This window comes from Loxodonta africana, chromosome 3 (genome assembly GCF_030014295.1).
Source record: "Loxodonta africana isolate mLoxAfr1 chromosome 3, mLoxAfr1.hap2, whole genome shotgun sequence".
Classification (NCBI taxonomy): domain Eukaryota; kingdom Metazoa; phylum Chordata; class Mammalia; order Proboscidea; family Elephantidae; genus Loxodonta; species Loxodonta africana.
In genome coordinates, this window is record NC_087344.1 from 194,761,774 (window position 1) to 194,785,721 (window position 23,948).

The window sequence follows — 23,948 nt, forward strand, 5'->3', positions numbered from 1 at the left end:
TGCTTCCTAGTGTTTTTCCCAACTGCTTCAGTGTTTCGCCTTAAATTCTATGTTGTCTTTGGAGGAAATCAAAATGTGCGATATTCTTCTCTGCTGAGGCACAATTGAGCAATTTCTAGTTTTTTCTATTACAGACAATGCTGCTATTATCATTCTTGTACATATCTTTCGATGCCCACACTGCCAGCGTTTCTGCTCAGTATTTAAGCTCAGAATATACCTGGGAGTGAACATGCTGAGTTACCCGGTATCCATAGGTTTAGTTTTAGTAGATTCTGCCACACAGGTTTCCAAAGTGACAGTACCAATTTACACTCCCACTTCTGGTGTATGAGAGCACCAGTTGCTTCTCATCCTCACCAACACTTGTTTATCTGTCTTGATAGTTTATTCTTATGGCGGTGTAATGGTATCTCAGCGTGGTTTTCATTTGCATTTCTGCAGTGGCTTATGAAGTCAAGCTCCTTGCCTATGTTTATTTGACACTTGCATATCTGTTTTTGTAAAGTCCTTATCCAATCATTTAGCTCGCTTTTCTAGTGGGTTGTCTCTTTTTTTCTTATTGACTTGTTGCCTTGTAGAGTTTCTTGTATTCTAGATGTAAGCCCTTTGTCAGTTATACGCATTGAAACTGTTTTATGTCACTTTTTGGCTTGCCTTTTTATTCTTTTAATGTTTTCTAATAAACAGTTCTTCTCACAATAATATCCTGTTTTAAAGCCTTCATTTCAGAACCTCCAGGCCCACTCTACTCCAACTTCGTCAATCCCTGATCCCCTCCTGAACTGGCCCATTCTCAGGATCCACTCCTCTGCCTCATTGCTGTGCACAAACACATTCATCTTTGTGGTGGGAAGGGCATCTCAGAGAACTGGGAGTCACTAGGGGGTGGGGAGGGGTAGATGAGATGAGTATTTCCCAGCACTGTGCTATCTGCCAGGCCAAGTGATTCTGAGACCAAGCAAATTCTGGCAATCTCTGAATCTTTTTGCTGGGGATGTCTCATAGCCATGTCCCATCCTGATTTCCTGGGATAAGGTTTCCCAAGTCACAGAAAGAGAGTTAGGAAGTACCTCGTAATGATTTACTCTGCTCCCTCATGCTTCACTTCAAGTCAGTTCATACATGCAATACTCCTTCAGCCAAAGAGGAAATACCAATCTGAGCTTTCAAAGTTTCCTGCCCACTTCCTCTATTTAGACTATCAAGCAGTAACACCATCTAGATCAGAGGAGCCATGACCCACCCCTGGGCTGGTGGCCAACATATTCTCCCCCCACCCCCAAATTTACCTCTGATGTGTTCCATCCAGTGCACCAGGACAGGCACCTCACTACTCTGGACAGTTGTGCTGCTCACTGAATATGAGTATCCTGGGCACCAATGACTGTAAGTTGTTCCTGGGACACAAAGTTCAGGATCACATCTTTCCCAATGCAAGTGGATTTGTGGATGAGCATGAGTCAAGCATGCTTTCAAGAGATGGGGACAGGGTATTTCTTATCCCATCATCCTGGGTCCTTGGCAGAGCAGCCCTTTGATGTGTGAGTGCTAAAAAAGAGGGGAAAAAAATCACATTCTAAAGCCTCCTTGCTTCACAACAGTATTTTTGCCCTGCAAAAACAGATTAAAATACTCATTAGGGCTGTCTCTATAGGAAAACAACATTATAGAATGGAAGGAGGCTGCTTTGGGAAAGGGGAGAGATCAGGGGAATAGGGAAAAGCAATTCCACATATTTTGTTCAGCGATGGGAGGAGGAGTTTTATGGGGTGGCATGTGTTTATAAAACCTCAAGCCTTTTTTTTAGAACCAGTCAACAATGACCAGACTTTTCATCTGGTCAAGAGGCTTATGCTCTGAACATCTAAAGCTTTTATGAAAGTGACCTTTCCTCATCTGCCTGCATCTGCTCTCTTTTGGGGGAGGGGGGCCAGATCTGACTGGTCCTTGGGGCTGTTTTGGGTCATCAAACCCATTCTCTCTGATTCATGTCCGTCTAGTCTCTGATCCACTTTTCTCCATGCCAGGGATTCATGCAAATGACTGAAGGACTGGTCTAGGGATGGAGGACTGAAGCGAGGAGGGTCTCTGGACTCACCCAGATTCAGCTCCATTTCAGCCAGTATCGCTCTGCTACGTTAAAAGAAATAAGTTCGTGCATATATTTCACTTCCCTTTATAGTTTCTGAGTTGATCTACTTTTGTTCCCAGTTGGTTGGGTGGGTGGGTGGGTGGGTGGGTGTGTGGGTTGGTTGGTTGGTTTGGTTGGCTGGTTTTCAGCAAACCAGAAAAGCAAAACTCTTCCTAAGCATAATCTCTTCCTGGACAGAGTTTGTGGGAATTTGACTCCCAGGAGGAAAAGTCTTGTTCCACTCAGGACTCTTCCAACTCCAGCATCACCACGCGATGCTGTATGCTCTATGAATGGCCACTGGGGCAAGTAAAAAATGTCTAAAGCTTACACTCAGGGCAGAAACAAGATGACATAGTGCCTGGATACACTATCCTGTAGTGTATCCTGTATCCTGGATGGCCCTATCCTGTAGAAGTAACAATTCTTGGACTTGACCAGCTAAAGTCCAAGAGATTCCCATCTTAGAATTCAGGAGCTTGATGGGAAATAGCCAAGAAAGAGAGGAGAGAGAGAGAGAGAAAGTAACGGACAGCATAATGCAGAGCCCAGGCAAATCAGGTCAAACTTGAAGCTCAGGGCTCCAGAAAATCAGCCTAAGAACATACAGTCCCCAGGGCTGGGTGTGTGAGAACATAGTTACCACAAGTGCAGAGCTACCATACCTTCTTGGGTGTAGACAGAAAGAAGGAAAAAAAAACATTGAATGCCTACTTTATAATTATCTCCTCTAAACTTCAGAGCCTTATGAGATAGGCATTTTTATCCCCTTTAAACAACTGAGGAAACTGAAGTTCAAAAAGGTTAAGAAACTTGCCTAGAATTACCCCTTCTAACAAGAGCAAAACAAAAATGTCAACCCGGTACATCTAATGTCAAACCCCATGCTTTCTCATTCCACCATACTGCCTGTAGTCTAGATGTAGTTGGACTCTAATAAATAAAACTGGAAAATAGTAATTCATTTAAAATGCCTAGCAGATCATGCTTGCACAATAAATAGTAGAGCCCTCATAGCAAAGTGGTTAAGAGTTCAGCTGCTAACCAAAAGGTCAGCAGTTTGAATTCACCAGCGGCTCCTTGGAGCCCTGATGGGGCAGCTCTGCTCTGCCCTATAGGTTGCTACAGGTTTGCTATGATTTGGAAATGACTCGATGGCTATGGATTTTTGTACAGGGCCTTGGTGGCTCAGGGGTTAAGAGCTCAGCTACTAACCAAAAGGCCAGCAGTTTGAATCTACCAGTCGCTCTTCAGAAACCCTGTTGGGCAGTTCTGCTCTCTCCTGTAGGGTCATTATAAGTCAGAATCAACTCAACGGCAATGGGGTTGATTTTTCATTCTTTCTTTTTGTTTGTTTGTTTACCATTATTGGCTATCAGGGATCCCGGAGGCTAGGGGCACTGACGTTGAACAACTGGTCCATGGCTGAACACAAAAGATGCAGTTAAAGTTTAGGAGATAAGTCTTAATTCTTCTGAGCCAAACATAGGCTGACTTCACTTCAATATCGGACCCATGCCCCACATGCACACACAGCATCTATGACAGGTGTCATGGGTTCTCTGCACAGCCCTCCCAGCAGCATGTCCCACCATGGCTGAACAGTTGTGAGATAGTTCTTCATATTGAGTTGAAATCTGCCTCCGTGAACACTACAGCTTCCATACATTAAACTCATTTCTGGGGAAAGCAGTGGTTCAGTGGTAGAACTCTCACCTTCCCAGTGGAAGACCCAGGTTCGATTCTCAGCCAATGCACCTCATCACAGCCACCACTTGTCCATCATTGGAGGCTTGCATATTTCTATGATGCTGAACAGGTTTCAGGAGAGCTTCCAAACTAAGATGGACTAGGAAGAAAGGTTTGGTGATATACTTCTAAAAATATGCCAGTGAAAACATTATAGATCACAATGGTCTGATCCACAAACCATCATGGGGTTGGCACAGGGCTGGGCAGTGTTTCATCCCATTGTACATGGATCATCATGAGTTAGGGGCTGACTCAAAGACAGTTAACAACAGCAAGTTCCATTTCTGCCCTGTGAAGTAACTCAGAATAAGTATTTCCTTTCTTTTAAATTTAGCCCACCAAGCATTTGAAGACCACTATCAGCCCTGGTGGCAAAATGGTTAAGTGTTTGGCTGCTAACCAAAAGGTCAGCAGTTTGAATCCACCAGTCGCTCCTTGGAAACTCTATGGGGCAGTTCTACTCTGTCCTGTTGGGTCACTCACTATGAGTCAGAATAGGCTCAGTGGCAATGGATTTGGTATTTGATATCATGTCCTTACTCTATTGTATATTCCCCAGATAAAAATCTCCCCAATCTCTTAACAACTGTAATATGAAATGGTTCCTAGACCGTGTTCATAGTCCTGGTCTGCATTGTCTTGATGAACTTTGTCAGTGGACCAGGAGCTCCTTCCTATAGTGCCTGACTCTGCAGAGCTCAGCAGGCTGCTGCCTCCATTGTTTGGGGGCCCCATTATGCAACTGGGGCTGACAATAGCTCTTGGTCAGCTCACCACACAGTTGCATCATCTTTGGTCTATAGCTAACCGAAGTCCCTGGGCTCTTTGTATAGGAACAGCTGTGAGCCAGGTGTCACCCAACTCTGTATGTTCCCAGTTGACTACTGTTTTGATTACAGATCATAGTTCTGCAATCATAGCTCCAAGGTCTTGCAGCACCATGGTCAGTGAGTCATCAGGATTTGGGGACGTGGGCTCATCTGGAGTGCCTCTATGCTTTATGGATGACTTCTCTTGTTATAGGCTTCAGTACCCTCATCCCTGTTTGTTCAGCACTTTGAAGTTGCAAGATCATTTTCTGGGAGGGAGGGAAGGCAGAACTACAGAGTAAGGCCTCAGTCACTCTGAGGTCAGGCTTCCTTTCTGCTTTCAGTTAATATAGTAACCACTTTCCCAGGCAGTGGGTCAGTATAGTCTTCACGATTACCCTGTAAAGAAAAAATGACTATTATCACCATTCTCATTTTACAGACAGAATGAGGACTCTGAGGTTCTTTGAAATTAAACTTGTACAAGGTCACACAGAAGAGGTAGATTCAGGAATCCATCCTGGGCCATATGGTTCCAAAGCCTACATGTGCTTCATTCCACCAAGCTCATAAAAGGAAGGGATATATTTAGATGTGTGTGGAGGGGTTGGGGGGAGAAAGATGATAGAGGAATGGTAAGAAACAAACTTACAGTTCTGCGCACACCTGAGAATCTGTGACAAAGCTGACCCCGAGATGAGCAGACAATTAAGCTAAAAAGGTTCCATCTATGTCCAAAGTAGTGTAGATAACAAGGATGTCAACACGTAATTGAACATGACTAAGCACCTGCTCTGAGAGGGTTTTCACCTGCCCCTCCTGTCTTAGTCGGCTAGTGCTGCCCTAACAAAAAAAAGAAAAAAAACACCACAAAGTGGTTGGCTTTAAAGAACAGAAATTTATTTTCTAACAGTTCAGGAGGCTAAAAGTCCAAATCAAGGTCTTGGCCATGTCGATTGCTTCTGTGGGCCTCTTTCCTAGCTTCTGGTGTCTGCTGGTGATCTTTGATAATCCTTTACTTGTAGACAGGTATCTGTCTTCCCTCTGTGTGTCTCTGTATCTATTCTACTCTTTTTATATAAGTTATTAGCTTTAGAACCCCCATGCTTCTGTCAGTTTGTTGTACTGTGGGGGATTTCATGTTGCTGAGATGCTGGAAGCTATACCACCAGTATTCAAACACCAGCAGGGTCATCCATGGCAGACAGGTTTCACCTGAGCTTCCAGACTAAGACAGAGTAGGAAGACAGGCCTGGCAGTCTACTTTTGAAAAGAATTAGCCAGTGAAAACCTTATGAATAGCTGCAGAACATTGTCAGATACAGTGCCAGAAGATGAGCCCATCAGGTTGGAAGGAACTCAAAATACCACTGAGGAAGAGTTACCTCCAGAAAGTAGAATTGACCTTAATAACATGGTTGGATTCAAGCTTTCCAGACTTTCATTTGCTGATGTGGGATGACTCAAAATGAGAAAAAACAGCTGTAAACATCCATTAATAATCCAAACCTGGAATGTACAAAGTATGAATCTATGTAAACTGGAAACATCAAAAATGAAATGGAAGACATAAACATTGATATCCGAGGCATTAGTGGACTGGTATTGGCCATTTTGAATCAGACAATCATATGATCTACTATGCTGGAAATGACAAATTGAAGATGAATGGCATTGCATTCATCGTCAAAAAGAACATTTCCAGATCTATCCTGAAGTACAGTGCTGTCAGTGGTAGGATAACATCCATACACCTACAAGGAAGACCAGTTAATACAAATATTATTCAAATTTACACAGCAACCACTAAGGTCAAAGATGAAGAAACTGAAGATTTTCATCAACTTCTGCAGTTTGAAATTGATCAAACATGCAATCAGGAGGCATTGATATTACTGGTGATTGGAATGTGAAAGTCGAAGACAAAGAAGAAGGATCAGTGGTTGGAAAATATGGCCTTGGTGATAGAAACATTGCTGGAGATCCCATGATAGAATTTTGAAAGACCAAAAAAGTCTTCATTCCAAATACTTTTTTCACCAGCATAAACTGCAACTATATACATGGATCTCGCCAAATGGAATGCACAGGAATCAAATCAACTACATCTGTGGAAAGAGACAATGGAAAAGCTTAATATCATCAGTCAGAACAGGGCCAGGGGCTGACTGTGGAACAGATCATCAATTGTTCATATATAATTTCAAGTTGCAGCTGAAGAAAATTAGAAGTCCACAAAATCCAAAGTATGACCATGAGCATATCTCACCTGAATTTAGAGACCATCTCAAGAACAGATTTGAATCATTGAACACTAATGACTGAAGACCAGACGAGTTATGGAAAGACTTCAAGGACATCATACATGAAGAAAGCAAGAGGTCATTTAAAAGACAGGAAAGAAAGGAAAGACCAAAGAGACTCTGAAACATGCTTTTGAACACTGAGTAGCTAAAGCTAAAGGAAGAAATGATGAAGTAAAAGAGCTGAACAGAAGATTTCAAAGGGGGACTAGAGAAGACAAGTATTGTAATGACATGTGCAAAGACCTGGAAATAGAAAACCAACATGGAAGAACAGGCCTGGCATTTCTCAAGCTGAAAAAATTCAAGCTTTGAGTTGCAATAGGGAAGGATTCTACAGGAAATGTATTAAAAGATGCAGGAAGCATTAAAAGAAAATGGAAGAGAGGGGGCGGGGCCAAGATGGCGGACTAGGTGGACGCTACCGCGGATCCCTCTTGCAACAAAGACTCGGAAAAACAAGTGAATCGATCACATACATAACAATCTACGAACTCTGAACAACAAACACAGATTTAGAGACGGAGAACGAACAAATATGGGGAGACAGCAATTGTTTTCAGAGCCAGAAGCCAGCGTACCAGTCAGGTGACCTTCGGAGCCTGATTTGGGGCAGAGCCCAGGGGGGCAGACGGCACAGACAAGGGGCCCAGCCCTAGCCCCCGAACCCATCCCAGAAGGGAGCCCAGCCGGTTGGCGCGGGCAGCGTGGCGGCGCAGTCGGTGGGAGAAGTCCCCGGGAGGCAGTGACTGGTCTTGGAGCGGGGAGAGCAGCGTCCCAGCCGGGGAACCGTCCCGCTGGGATTTTGGCAGGCGCCGGCGGGGCGTGAGCGCGGGGTGCAGCTCTGTCCCCCTGAATTGACCCTGGGGCGGTCCCAGCCAGTTCGCGCGGGCCCAGCCAGTTTGCGCAGGCAGCGTGGCGGCGCAGCCAGTGGAGGAAGTCCCCGGGAGGCAGTGGCTGGTCTTGCAGCGGGGAGAGTGGCGTCCCAGCCGGGACGCGCAGTCGCGGCTCAGGCACGGAGAGCTGCTCCGCTCTCCTGAGCTGACCCCGGGGCGGGGGGAGCCCACCCAGTTCACGGGAGCAGCGCACGATGCGGCTGGAGGGACAGGGAGTCCCCGGGAGGCAGCGACTGATTTTGGAGTCAGGAGTGCTCCGCCCCAGTAGAGGAGCCTTAACCTTGGGGGTGGGGCTGACAGCAGAGGATCTGACCATGACGCAGCGGGCCAGACCCCCCGGGGGGCAATCTCCACACAGCCAGTACGTATAGGCGATGCGCCCCGCAGAAATCTCAGATATAAGAGTCATTCCAAGTAAGACAAACAACACTGGCTATATTCTGAGGTGCTACACTCCTAGCTCTCTGATCCCTCCCCCATCCTCCCCAGGCGGCTCCATTAACATCCAAATAGCCTGAGCCGGAGGGAGAACTCTGATAGGGATCTGACTGCATTTTTTTTTTAGCAGATTTTCTGGAAAAACTAGTTTCCCAGTGATGGCTTGGAGACAGCAGTCCATATCAAACCACATAAAGAAGCAGACCATGACAGCTTCTACAACCCTCCAAACAAAAGAATCAAAATCTTTCCCAAATGAAGATACAATCCTGGAATTATCAGATACAGAATATAAAAAACTAATTTACAGAATGCTTAAAGACATCACAAATGAAATTAGGCTAACTGCAGAAAAAGCCAAGGAACAAACTGATAAAACTGTTGAAGAACTCAAAAAGATTATTCAAGAACATAGTGGAAAAATTAATAAGTTGCAAGAATCCATAGAGAGACAGCATGTAGAAATCCAAAAGATTAACAATAAAATTACAGAATTAGATAACGCAATAGGAAGTCAGAGGAGCAGACTCGAGCAATTAGAATGCAGACTGGGACATCTGGAGGACCAGGGAATCAACACCAACATAGCTGAAAAAATAACAGATAAAAGAATTTAAAAAAATGAAGAAACCCTAAGAATCATGTGGGACTCTATCAAGAAGGATAACCTGCAGGTGATTGGAGTCCCAGAACAGGGAGGGAGGACAGAAAACACAGAGAAAATAGTTGAAGAACTCCTGACAGAAAACTTCCCTGACTTCATGAAAGACGAAAGCATATCTAGCCAAGATGCTCATCGAACCCCATTTAAGATTGATCCAAAAAGAAAAACACCAAGACATATTATCATCAAACTTACCAAAACCAAAGATAAACAGAAAATTTTAAAAGCAGCCAGGGAGAAAAGAAAGGTTTCCTTCAAGGGAGAATCAATAAGTTCAGACTACTCAGCAGAAACCATGCAGGCAAGAAGGGAATGGGACGACGTATACAGAGCACTGAAGGAGAAAAACTGCCAACCAAGGACCATATATCCAGCAAAACTCTCTCTGAAATATGAAGGCGAAATTAAGATATTTACAGATAAACACAAGTTTAGAGAATTCGCAAAAACCAAACCAAGGCTACAAGAAATGCTAAAAGAGATTGTTTGGTCAGATGACCAATAATATCAGGTACCAGCACAATACAAGGTCACAAAACAGAACGTCCTGATATCAACTCAAATAGGGAAAGCACAAAAACAAACAAATTAAGATTAATTCTAAAAAATAAATAAATAAAATAATACACATAACAGGGAATCATGGAAGTCAATAGGTAAAAGATCACAATAATCAAAAAGAGGGACTAAATACAGGAGGCATTGAACTGCCAGATGGAGAGTGATACAAGGCGATATAGAACGATACAAGCTAGGTTTTTACTTAGAAAAATCAGGGTAAATAATAAGGTAACCACAAAAAGGAATATCAACTCCATAACTCAAGAAAAAAGCTAAGAAAAACGTAACGACTCAACTAACATAAAGTTAAACATTATGAAAATGAGGATCTCACAATTTTACTAAGAAAAACGTCTCAGCACAAAAAAGTATGTGGAAAAATGAAATGGCCAACAACACACATGAAAAGGCATCAAAATGACAGCACTAAAAACTTATTTATCTATAATTATGCTGAATGTAAATGGACTAAATGCACCAATAAAGAGACAGAGAGTCACGGACTGGATAAAGAAACACGATCCATCTATATGCTGCCTAAAAGAGACACACCTTAGACTTAGAGAAACAAACAAACTAATACTCAAAGGATGGAAAAAAATATATCAAGCAAACAATAAGCAAAAAAGAAGAGGAGTAGCAATATTAATTTCTGACAAAATAGACATTAGACTTAAATCCACCACAAAGGAAAGAGAAGGACACTATATAATGATAAAAGGGACAATTGATCAGGAAGACATAACCATATTAAATATTTATGCACCCAATGACAGGGCTGCAAGATACATAAATCAAATTTTAACAGAATTGAAAAGTGAGATAGACACCTCCACATTTATAGTAGGAGACTTCAACACACCACTTTCAGAGAAGGACAGGACATCCAGTAAGAAGCTCAAAAGAGACACGGAAGACCTACTTACAACAATCAACCAACTTGACCTCATTGACTTATACAGAACTCTCCACCCAACTGCTGCAAAATATACTTTTTTTTCTAGTGCACATGGAACATTCTCTAGAATAGACCACATATTAGGTCATAAAACAAATCTTTGCAGAGTCCAAAACATCGAAATATTACAAAGCATCTTCTCAGACCACAAGGCAATGAAACTAGAAATCAATATCAGAAAAACTAGGGAAAAGAAATCAAATACTTGGAAAATGAACAATACCCTCCTGAAAAAAGACTGGGTTATAGAAGACATCAAGGAGGGAATAAGGAAATTCATAGAATGCAAAGAGAATGAAAAGACTTCCTATCAAAACCTCTGGGACACAGCAAAAGCAGTGCTCAGAGGCCAATTTATATCGATAAATGCACACATACAAAAAGAAGAAAGAGCCAAAATCAGAGAACTGTCCCGACAACTTGAACAAATAGAAAGTGAGCAACAAAAGAATCCATCAGACACCAGAAGAAAACATATAATAAAAATTAGAGCTGAACTAAATGAATTAGAGAACAGAAAAACAATTGAAAGAATTAACAAGGCCAAAAGCCGGTTCTCTGAAAAAATTAACAAAATTGATAAACCATTGGCTAGACTGACTAAAGAAAAACAGGAAAGGAAACAAATAACCCGAATAAGAAACGAGAAGGACCACATCACAACAGAACCAAATGAAATTAAAAGAATCATTTCAGATTACTACGAAAAATTGTACTCTAACAAATTTGAAAACCTAGAAGAAATGGATAAATTCTTGGAAAAACACTACCTACCTAAACTAACACATTCAGAAGTAGAACAACTAAATAGACCCATAACAAAAAAAGAGATTGAAACGGTAATCAAAAAACTTCCAACCAAAAAAAAGTCCTGGCCCGGACGGCTTCACTGCAGAGTTCTACCAAACCTTCAGAGAAGACTTAACACCACTACTACTGAAGGTATTTCAAAGCATAGAAAAAGACGGAATACTACCCAACTCATTCTATGAAGCTACCATCTCCCTGTTACCAAAACCAGGTAAAGACATTACAAAAAAAGAAAATTATAGACCTATATCCCTCAGGAACACAGATGCAAAAATCCTCAACAAAATTCTAGCCAATAGAATCCAACAACACATCAAAAAAATAATTCACCCTGATCAAGTGGGATTTATACCAGGTATGCAAGGCTTGTTTAATATCAGAAAAACCATTAATGTAATCCATCACATAAATAAAACAAAAGATAAAAACCACATGATCTTATCAATCGATGCAGAAAAGGCATTTGACAAAGTTCAACACCCATTTATGATAAAAACTCTTACCAAAACAGGAATTGAAGGAAAATTCCTCAACATAATAAACGGCATCTATGCAAAGCCAACAGCCAATATCACTCTAAATGGAGAGAACCTGAAAGCATTTCCCTTGAGAACGGGAACCAGACAAGGATGCCCTTTATCACCGCTCTTATTCAACATCATGCTGGAAGTCCTAGCCAGGGCAATTAGGCTAGACAAAGAAATAAAGGGTATCCGGATTGGCAAGGAGGAAGTAAAGTTATCACTATTTGCAGATGACATGATCTTATACACAGAAAACCCTAAGGAATCCTCCAGAAAACTACTGAAACTAATAGAAGAGTTTGGCAGAGTCTCAGGTTATAAAATAAACATAGAAAAATCACTTGGATTCCTCTACATCAACAAAAAGAACACCGAAGAGGAAATAACCAAATCAATACCATTCACAGTAGCCCCCAAGAAGATAAAATACTTAGGAATAAATCTTACCAAGGATGTAAAAGACCTATACAAAGACAACTACAAAGCTCTACAACAAGAAATTCAAAAGGACATACTTAAGTGGAAAAACATACCCTGCTCATGGATAGGAAGACTTAACATAGTAAAAATGTCTATTCTACCAAAAGCCATCTATACATATAACGCACTTCTGATCCAAATTCCAATGTCATATTTTAAGGGGTTAGAGAAACAAATCACCAATTTCATATGGAAGGGAAAGAAGCCCCAGATAAGCAAAGCATTACTGAAAAAGAAGAAGAAAGTGGGAGGCCTCACTCTGCCTGATTTCAGAACCTATTATACAGCCACAGTAGTCAAAACAGCCTGGTACTGGTACAACAACAGACACATAGACCAATGGAACAGAATTGAGAATCCAGATATAAATCCATCTACATATGAGCAGCTGATATTTGACAAAGGACCAGTGTCAGTTAACTGGGGAAAAGACAGTCTTTTCAACAAATGGTGCTGGCATAACTGGATATCCATTTGCAAAAAAATGAAACAGGACCCATACCTCACACCATGCACAAAAACTAACTCCAAGTGGATCAAAGACCTAAACATAAAGACTAAAACGATAAAGATCATGGAAGAAAAAATAGGAACAACCCTAGGAGCCCTAATACAGGGCATAAACAGAATACAAAACATTACCAAAAATGATGAAGAGAAACCAGATAACTGGGAGCTCCTAAAAATCAAACACCTATGCTCATCTAAAGACTTCACCAAAAGAGTAAAAAGACCACCTACGGACTGGGAAAAAATTTTCAGCTATGACATCTCTGACCAGCACCTGATCTCTAAAATCTACGTGATTCTGTCAAAACTCAACCACAAAAAGACAAACAACCCAATCAAGAAGTGGGCAAAGGATATGAACACACATTTCACTAAAGAAGATATTCAGGCAGCCAACAGATACATGAGAAAATGCTCCCAATCATTAGCCATTAGAGAAATGCAAATTAAAACTACGATGAGATTCCATCTCACACCAACTAGGCTGGCATTAATCCAAAAAACACAATAAATGTTGGAGAGGCTGCGGAGAGATTGGAACTCTCATACACTGCTGGTGGGAATGTAAAATGGTACAACCACTTTGGAAATCCATCTGGCGTTATCTTAAACAGTTAGAAATAGAACTACCATACAACCCAGAAATCCCACTCCTCGGAATATACCCTAGAGATACAAGAGCCTTCACACAAACAGATATATGCACACCCATGTTTATTGCAGCTCTGTTTACAATAGCAAAAAGCTGGAAGCAACCAAGGTGTCCATCAACGGATGAATGGGTAAATAAATTGTGGTATATTCACACTATGGAATACTACGCATCGATAAAGAACAGTGATGAATCTCTGAAACATTTCATAACATGGAGGAACCTGGAAGGCATTACGCTGAGCGAAATGAGTCAGAGGCAAAAGGACAAATATTGTATAAGGCCACTATTATAAGATCTTGAGAAATAGAAAAAACGGAGAAGAACACATACTTTTGTGGTTACGAAGGGGGGAGGGAGGGAGGGAGGGAGAGAGTTCTTTATTGATCAATCAGTAGATAAGAACTGCTTTAGGTGAAGGGGAAGACAATACTCAATACAAGGAAGGTCAGCCCAATTGGACTGGACTAAAAGCAAAGAGGTTTCCGGGATAAAATGAATGCTTCAAAGGTCAGCGGAGCAGGGGCGGGGGTCTGGGGAACATGGTTTGAGGGGACTTCTAAGTCAATTGGCAAAATAATTCTATTATGAAAATATTCTGCATCCCACTTTGAAATGTGGCGTCTGGGGTCCTAAATGCTAACAAGCGGCCATCTAAGATGCATCAGTTGGTCTCAACCCACCTGGAGCAAAGGAAAATGAAGAACACCAAGGTCACACGACAACTAAGAACCCAAGAGACAGAAAGGGCCACATGAACCAGAGACCTACATCATCCTGAGACCAGAAGAACTAGTTGGTGCCCGGCCGCAATCGATGACTGCACTGTCAGGGAGCACAACAGAGAACTCCTGAGGGAGCAGGAGATCAGTGGGATGCAGACCCCAAATTCTCATAAAAAGACCAAACTTAATGGTCTGACTGAGACTAGAGGAATCCCAGGGGCCATGCTCCCCAGACCTTCTGTTGGCCCAGGACAGGAACCATCCCCGAAGACAACTCATCAGACATGAAAGGGACTGGTCAGCGGGGGGGAAAGAGATGCTGATGAAGAGTGAGCTAATTAAATCAGGTGGACACTGGAGAGTGTGTTGGCAACTCTTGACTGGAGGGGGCATGGGAAGATAGAGAGAGAGGGAAGATGGCAAAATTGGCACAAAACGAGAGACTGAAAGGGCTGACTCAATAGGGGGAGAGCAAGTGGGAGAAGGGAGTAAGATGTATGTAAACTTACATGTGACAGACTGATTGGATTTGTAAATGTTCACTTGAAGCTTAATAAAAGTTAATTAAAAAAAAAAAGAAAAGAAAATGGAAGGAATACACAGAGTCACTATACCATAAAGAACTGGTGGAGGTTCAACCATTTTAGGAGTTAGTATATGATCAGGAACCAATGGTACTGAGGAAAGAAGTCCAAGCTGCACTGAAGGCATTGGCAAAATGCAAGGCTCCAGGAATTGATGGAATACCAGTTGAGGTGTTTCAACAAATGGATGCAGCACTGGAAGTGCTCACTCATCTATGCCAAGAAATGTGGAAGAGAGATACTTGGCCAACTGAGTGGAAGAGATCCATATTTATGCCTATCCCCAGGAAAGGTAATCAACCTAATGTGGAAATTATCAAATAATATCACTAATATCACACAAAAGTAAAATTTTGCTGAAGATCATTCAAAAGCAGCTGCAGCAGTATATCAACAGGGAACTACCAGAAATTCAATCTGGATTTGGAAGAGAACATGGAAGCAGGGATATCATTGCTGATGTCAGATGGATTCTGGCTGAAAGCAGAGAATACCAGAAGGATGTTTAGCTGTGTTTTAGTGACTATGCAAAGGCATTCGACTGTGTGGATCATAACAAATTATGGATAACATTGCAAAGAATGGGAATTCCAGAACACTTAATTGTGCCCATGAGGAAAACCTGTACATAGATCCAGAGGCAGTCATTCGAGCAGAACAAAGGGATACCGTGTGGTTTAAAGTCAGGAAAGGTGTGCATCAGGGTTGTATCCTTTCACCATATTTATTAGATCCGCATGCTGAACAGATAATCCAAGAAGCTGGACTATAAGAAAAAGATAAGGGCATTAGAATTGGAGGAAAACTAATTAACAACCTGCATTATGCAGCTGACACAACCTTGCTTGCTGAAAGTGAAGAGGACTTGAAGCACTTACTAATGAAGATCAAAGAACACAGCCTTCAGTATGGATTACGCCTCAACATAAAGAAAACAAAAATCCTCACAACGGGACCAATGGGTAACATCATGATAAATGGGAAGAGATTGAAGTTGTCAAGGGTTTCATTTTACTCAGATCCACAATCAACAGCCATGGAAACAGCAGTTAAGAATCAAAAGATGCCTTATATTGGGCAAATCTGCTGCAAAAGACCTCTTTAAAGTGTTGAAAAGCAAAGACGTCACCTTGAAGACTAAGGTGCGCCTGACCCAAGCCACAGTGTTTTCAGTCACCTCATATGCATATGAAAGCTGGATGATGAATAAGAAAGGCCAAAGAAGAATTGATGCTTTTGAATTATGATGTTGGGGAAGAATATTCAATATACCACTGACTGCCAAAAGAGTGATCAAGTGTGTCTCAGAAGAAGTACAGCCAGAATGCTCCTTAGAAGCAAGGGTGGTGAGACTATATCTCACATTCTTCGGACATGTTATCGGGAGGGATCAGTCCCTGGAGAAGGACATCATGCTGGGTAAAGTAGAGGGTCAGCAAAACAGGGGAAGACCTTCAACAAGATGGATTGACACAGTGGCTGTAATGATGCACTCAAGCATAATAAAGATTATGAGTATGGCACAGGACCAGGCAGTTTTTTGTTCAGTTGCACATACAGGGTCGCTGTAAGTCAGAACCAACTTGACGGCACCTAACAACAAGATAGTAGTTAAATGGTAACTTTGGTGAACGTAAGACAGTACACAATATTGGGGAAGTCGGCACAACTTGTCCAGGACAGTCATAGAAGCTTTACAGACACATCCAAATGCCCTGAGGGACCAAGCTACTGGGCTGAGAGCTGGGGACCATGGTCCCAGGGGACATCTAGCTCAATTGGCATAATGTAGCCTGTAAAGAAAAAGTTCTACATCTGACTGTATTAAGTAGCATCTGGGGTCTTAAAAGCCTGCAAGTGGCCATCTAAGATACATCTACTGGTCCTATCCCAGCTGGAGCAAAGGAGAATGAAGAAAACCAGACACAAGGGAAAGGTTAGTCCAAAGGACTAATGGACCACAACCTCCACCAGACTGAGCCCAGAACATCTAGGTGGTGCCTGGTTACCACCACCAACTGCTCTGGCAGGGATCACAATAGAGGGTCCCAGACAGAGCAGGAGAAAAATGTAGAACAAAATTCAAATTCAAAAAAAAGATCAGGCTTGCTGTTCTGACAGAGACTGGAGAAACTCTGAGAATGTGGCCCCCAGACGCCCTTTTAACTCAGTACTGAACTCACTCCTGAGATTCGCTTTTCAGCCAAAGATAAGACAGGTCTATAGGGCCAACAGTAACACATGTTAGGAACACGCTTCATAGTTCAATGAAGTATGCAAGACAAATGGGCACAATAGCCCAAAAGATGAGAAGGCAGGAAGGGACAGAAAAACTGGACAAATGGAAACAGGGCAACGGGGGTGGAGAAGGGGAGAGTGTTCTCACATTATGGGGTCGGCAACCAATGTCACAAAACAATTTGCATATTAACTGTTTAATGAGAAACTAATTTGCTCTGTAAACTTTCACCTAAAGCACAATTAAAAAAAAAAAAGAATTTTAATCCAAAATTGTACAAGGTATAAGTACAGTGTGAGATGCATTTGTCTTGTTTGTAGTTCTCTCCACAGGGATGGGCACAAAGAAAGCATTTATGCATTCATTTCAACAGACACTTATTGAATACTATGTTCCAAACACAGGTCCTAGGCTTAGGAAATATGGCAAGACAGGCAGGGCCCTGCTCTCATGGAGCTTACAGACTGAGGAAGACAGGTGATAAGTAGGTGATTTAACAAATAAGATAATTTCAAAGAGTGATACGTGCTATGAACATAGCATAATGAGGAGTTGTGATAGTGATTGGGGGGAATTCTTTTGGTTGGGACCACAGAGAAGGCCTGTCTGAGGAGGTGACATTTGAACTGTGATGGGGCAGAGGATTCCAGGCAGTGAGTCCACCATAAATGTTGATTGCTTGGGTGGTTAGATGGTTGCATGTTTGGGTGGTTGGTTGGTTGGCTGGTTGGATGGTTGGCTGGTTGGTTGATTGAAGGATATAAGCACCCATTGTTGAGGTGACAGGCCTCCCTGTCAGAAAGTTCTTTCTGCTACCTAACCTAATTCTATTGCTTTGTTTTCTTTCAGTTCCCTGTGGTGGGAAATCTGGTGAGCCTTGTTCATGACCCTTCCATCTCCAAGTGTGTCTCTGGGCCAAAACCTAATGGTTGGAAACAGGACAGAACCACTGGGTCTCCCAACAGCATCTACAGAGCAGCACCAAACTGGGCCTTTCCTCATAGTCTTGGTCAATGCTCAGGAAGGGGAGACACCTGGGATTTTACTGGTCCAAGTCGGAGGGTGGCTCAAGTCCCCCTAGGGTGGTTCTTGGCCTCCATTCTATTCCCTTAAAAGCAGCTTTGACCTCTGTCTTTTCTTCTTAGTATAGCTCTGTATCCTCTGTATTCTCCCCTCAAGAAGGCCCTGGACTTCGTTCCTTCCCTTCTATGTTCACAAAAACAAGCACCTATAGACTGTGTTCTATAGACCAATCTTCTTTTCTTCCTCAGCTATCCCTGGCCTCCAGCCAATCCTTTCCCACTGATCTCCATGGAGCTTCTGTCCAATAGGAAATAACTCTGATCTATGAACATTTTGACCTATAAGGGCACGCTCTGCTATGCCCAGGGGAGGAGGCTCAAACCAACACTTAACGCTGCTGAAAAGAGCAGATTTGGGAGGCTCAATGCTCAGTAACTCTGTAAGCATCAGTACTTCTAGGGTTAGGGATTTGAGTCCTGGATCCAGGGACATCCAGGCAGAGGATAGTTTTTTGTGCCCAAGGCAGGGATGTGCTGGGACTCAATTCAGGGCTTTATCTGCTCGTCATTGATCTCAGGCCTTCAGTCCTGGCTTCTGAGGCTGTCTGGGACTGCTGGCATCTGGTTTGTCAAAGAAGCATGGCCTGAGGACAGGCCCAGCCTGAGACTTCCCTGCAGATGATACTGGGTCCCCAGGAGCTTTTGTCTTGTCTGCCTTGGAGCAGAGACTGCATTTTAGGAGTGAGGACAGAGAGGAAACAACTGTTGTAGAAGGGGAAACTCCCTGCTACCAGTAAAGGAGGAGGCTGGGCCTGGAGAATCCCTGACAAGGAAAGGCAGAGGCAACAAGCCCAGGCTGTGGTACCAGCAACCCCTGCCCTCATCTGGCAGGTGAGGGTTCAGCTATACTCAGAGGTAGATACTGCATAGAGAATCACACTGAGGCAGCCAGGGGATAGAAAGCCCTTCCAGGGGAGCGGGAATTACGTCAGAAGGAATGAACCAAGACAATGAATGGAATGAACCCAACTTGAGCCAAGCCTGGTAAGAATGATAGAGGAAAATCCAATATGAAAGGAAACAAGGAAGAAGGGAGGGAAAAGGACCAGAGAGAAGTACAAGGAGGGGAGAGGAGGGGACAGAGGGAGAGAGGAGTAAAGACAAGAAGAAGAGAAGAGCAAGGAGAAACGAGGAAAAAGGAGAGGAAGCAAAGGAAGGTAAAGCCCCGCTTGGTCCTAAATGGCATGAACGAAGGGAGCCACCAACCAGTAACAGCTGGGAAGGTGTCGTCTAGGAACCCTCTGTCCCCAGTGGGAGGACTTGGGCTGGGAGACAGAGGGAGAAGAGTGGACTGGTGGGACCTGAAGAACCAACATTGACCCTGTCCCTTTGTCTCAGTCTGGTGGCTGCTCCAAGCCAGGTCAGACCCTGTGCTTGAAGGAGACGCCCTAATTCTGTGGTCAGGGCAGGAACAATGCAGCACTGTCCCAGGCGAAGTTCTACAAAGACAGAGAATTCCTCTAAGAACAACCAGCCCCTGTCCATGGGACAGCAACAATGAAGAGCAATGGCCAGTACAGCCGCACTGGGCAGGTGATATATATCCCACAACTGGGTGGAGAAACCATGGGGACTGCCATGGTTCACGTCCAAGGTAAGCCATTAGCTGGGGGTAGAGGTGTAGAGTGCTGCTCAGGGATGGGTCTCTGAAGGTCAGCAGCACTCTAGGAAGGACCTCTCTCTGGCCACTCCTGGAACTGGGCCAATCCAGGGGCCCAGAGGTGTCCCATGATGCTGTTCAGATGGGCCACCCCTCACCCCTCTACCCTGGGCACATCCAAACCTAGGGACAGGAGAGGGGATCTCCTGGTGGGGAGAACCCTGACCCAGCCCTGCCACTGACCCCCATTAATAACATGGGCCGGCTCCTTCCCCTCTCTGGACAAGATGGCCTTTAAGGCCTCTGCTGGCTCTGACACTCCAGGATTCCAGAGGGGCTCAGGTTGAGGCTGTGGTGGAGTCATTTCGGAGCTGCTTGATCAGGAAAAGAAGATAGGTCCTAGGCAACACTCAATACACGGAAGGTCAGCTCAACTGGACTGGACCAAAAGCAAAGAAGTTTCCGGGATAAACTGAATGCTTCCAAGGTCAGTGGAGCAAGGGCAGGGGTTTGGGGACTATGGCTTAAGGGTACTTCTAAGTCAATTGGCAAAATAATTCTATTATGAAAACATTCTGCATCCCACTTTGAAATGTGGTGTCTGGGGTCTTAAATGCTAACAAGCGGCCATCTAAGATGCATCAATTGGTCTCAACCCACCTGGATCAAAGGAGAATGAAGAACACCAAGGTCACACGATAACTATGAGCCCAAGAGACAGAAAGGGTCACATGAACCAGAGACTTACATCATCCTGAGACCAGAAGAACTAGATGGTGCCCGGCCACAACCGATAACTGCCCTGACAGGGAGCACAACAGAGAACCCCTGAGGGAGCAGGAGAACAGTGGGATGCAGACCCCAAATTCTCATAAAAAGACCAGACTTAATGGTCTGACTGAGACTAGAGGAATCCTGGCGGTCATGGTCCCCAAACCTTCTGTTGGCCCAGGACAGGAACCGTTCCCAAAGACAACTCATCAGACATGGAAGGGACTGGACAATGGGTGGGAGAGAGATGCTGACGAAGAGTGAGCTACTTGTATCAGGTGGACACTTGAGACTGTGTTGGCATCTCCTGTCTGGAGGGGAGATAGGAGGGTAGAGAGGGTTAGAAACTGGCAAAATCATCATGAAAGGAGAGACTGGAAGGAGGGAGCGGGCTGACTCATTAGGGGGAGAGTAAGAGGGAGTATGGAGTAAGGTGTATATAAGCTTATATGTGACAGACTGACTTGATTTGTAAACTTTCACTTAAAGCACAATAAAAATTATTTAAAAAAAAAAAAAAGAAGAAGAAGATAGGTCCTAGGGGTGAAATGTCTCCTGTTGGGGTGGGGGGCTGTGGGCTGGGAGTGCCGTCCTCGACATCCAGAGACTTTGTTGTCCCAGGTCGCCTCTTCTGAGCCTGGGCCTGCTTCTCCTGTGCTGAGCATTGTCCCCTCTCTTGCACCCCATGAGGGAAGCCCAGTGACCCTAAGATGTCAGACAAAGCTGCACCCTCAGAGGTTGGCCTCCTGGCTCCTCTTCTCCTTCCACAAGGATGTCGGACCTTGCAGGGCAGGGGCCTCCACCCAGAACTATGGATCCCAGGAACCAAGCAGGGAGACTCTGGGTTGTACTGGTGCAACGCAGACACTGAGGGTGGCCAGGTCCAGAAACAGAGCCCCCAGAAGGAGATCAGGGTGCATGGTAAATGGGGGAGGGTGGAGCATCCCCAGGGGTCTGAGCATCAGGCAATGGGACCCCTGAGAGTGGGAGAGGGTCCCATACTGGAGGAGAGAGCAGCACCTCCCAGCCGAGACTGGGCATCCAGCTGACCCTCCCCACCTGTGTTTGTCCCCTAGCACCTATGTCTCATCCCCTGCTCATCCTATGACCTGGGGACTGGCTTTTCTGGGGAGATGTGGTGAAGCTCCTCTGTGAGCCTGAGAGGGGCTCCCCTCCCATTCTATACTGGTTCCACCTCAATGGGGAGATTCTGGAAAACCACTCGGGCCCCCCGGAGCGGAGCCTTCTCCCTCTTCCTCCTGGTGACGTCAGGGCAGGACTCCAGGAACTCCTGCGAGGCTGTGAACAGTGTTTCCAGACCAATAAGTGAGTCCAGAAAGCTCTTCCTAGGTGGTATGCCTTGTCCCCTTAGAACCTCTGAGGCCCAGCTAGCTGGCAGGGTCAGGCCTCACTCCTCTTTGAACCTCCAATCATGCCTGCCACAGTGCTGGAACCATAGTAGCCACCGTACTGACGGAGCCCTTCCTTGGAGCATCTGCCCACTGAAATCTGGGGAGAAACACTGAAGTCCACGGAGAATGGGAGGACTGTGATCAGCTATGGTATTGCCCATCCATGCTGGCATCCTGAGCCATCCTCATCCTCATCTACATGGCCAGACAGGTCCCCCTACTGCAGTTGTTCTGCACCTTCTATGCTAGTCTGGCATGCATTTCTGAATCTTGTCCTCAATGCTCATTGTCACCCCTCCCACCCCAGATCCTCAGGTCTTGTCCACCCCTACAAGTAGCACCTGGCTGCCTCTAAGCCTTGGTGTGATGGTCATCGCCTCTGCACCTCTGGGTTATTTCAGACCCTGGAGAAAAGCAGATCAGTAACCTTCATGGTTTTCTTGGTTGCTGAATCCCTACCCAGTCACTACTCAGCCTTTGGGAGGCCAGGGCATAAGAAGACCAGCCACTCCCTTCTCCTGAGTGTTGGGTGGAAAGAGGGACTTCTCTTCATACCTCACACAAAAAGGCATATGGAAGGATGCTTACAGCTTCCAAAACATATAGACACCAACACACACACAGACACTGTCACACTTGCTCACAGCCACCCGCAGATGCACACAAACTGCTACACAAACAGGCATGAAGACAAATGCAAACTGGGAAATTCTTCCAGCCAAACACAATGTATATCGGTGTCCCTCACGTTTGAAAGATGACTTGTGCCTGTGAATATGACTGTGAAAAAAACCAAAGACCTCCAACAGTCTCTCCCATTAAACTCAGCAGGACTCTGGTCTGCTTCTTAGAGAAGGAAAGAATGAGGACTACAGTGTGTACGTGCGCGTACATGCATGCACACTCATCTTGTTCAAAACTGTGCCGTAGGTGAGTGCTCAGTAGATGTTAACTGCCAGAAAGGAAACAGGGTAGAAAGGACCAAGCAGTGGTCTGGGCGTCAGATAATTTCACTTTGAAGTTCAAACTCTGCTATTTACTGCTATTTCATTTCAAGACTCACTAAATTATCTCCCTCTGCGGTCATTGCGGGAGTTTAAGTTAATGAGATAGCAAGTACCTAGGACAGTAACATATTGCCTTGGCACATAGTGGGTGCTCAGTGTATTCTCATTCTAGTCTAAGCAGATCACCCCTGTGGGGCCTCCACGCAGCCTGTTGTCCGTTCTCCAACTCCTCTCATCAGAGCCATGGAAGATGAAAAGTCTGGTGAAGATCCAGATGTAGAGGACTCTACAGTGACAAGCAGGTGAAAATTGTCAGATGACATTTCTAGATTATCTATTGATTTTGATTTACAGACTCTCTTCTTCCTGTCTTATTAATGATAATTAAGCCTAAATGTGTGAATATGTGACCAAAAACTTGATCCTAGACTTAAGTCTAATATCACTAGTATACCCATAGTAGGACTGCAATGTAATGAGCCTAAATCAAACAAAAACCAAATCCATCGTTGTGCAGTCGATTCCCTATAGGACAGAGTAGAACTGCCCCACAGGGTTTCCAAGGAATGGCTGGTGGGTTCAAACTGCAGAACATTTTGGTTAGCAGCCAAGCTCTTAATCACTGTACCACCAGGGCTCCTGGTTTGTTTGTTTTTAACAAACCAGTATTTGTATTTCCAAAAGAATGTTGGCTTTCAAAGCAATCACTTTAGGTGGTTACATGTTTATTCCAACTCTAACCCTTGCTTGCCTCAGGCCACATTCAAGGGATTGAGAATCAGTGCCAAAGCTACTTAGTGCCAGTTTTGTTCCTAGGGCTTCAAATCAACCAGCCTCCGCCCTACTTCCTCCCCAGGAGCAACATTCTTATTTCCTATTTGTCTAGGAAAAAAGCGATTGCTCTCTTAGGCCTCTGAAGTTAGATTTACTTATGCAAGTTTGCAGCTCCTTCTGTTGAAGAATTTGTGGATGAGTTTCTCAGGAGCTGAGCCAGCCTACCTTTTGAGGAAGACCACCCAGGCATGCATTCAAAGCAT

The 23,948-nt window shown here is 44.2% G+C and overlaps 1 protein-coding gene across 1 annotated transcript in view; it reads left to right on the forward strand.

The window, feature by feature from the left end:
• FCRL6 (Fc receptor like 6) overlaps nt 1-23,948 on the forward strand; it is a 41,876-nt gene that overhangs the window by 13,020 nt on the left and 4,908 nt on the right. The window contains 8 exon segments of the mRNA XM_064280008.1: nt 7,877-8,145; nt 19,614-19,763; nt 21,034-21,264; nt 21,267-21,413; nt 21,569-21,717; nt 21,719-21,983; nt 22,182-22,326; nt 23,151-23,209. Coding sequence (XP_064136078.1) covers nt 7,877-8,145; nt 19,614-19,763; nt 21,034-21,264; nt 21,267-21,413; nt 21,569-21,717; nt 21,719-21,983; nt 22,182-22,326; nt 23,151-23,209 — 1,415 coding nt within the window.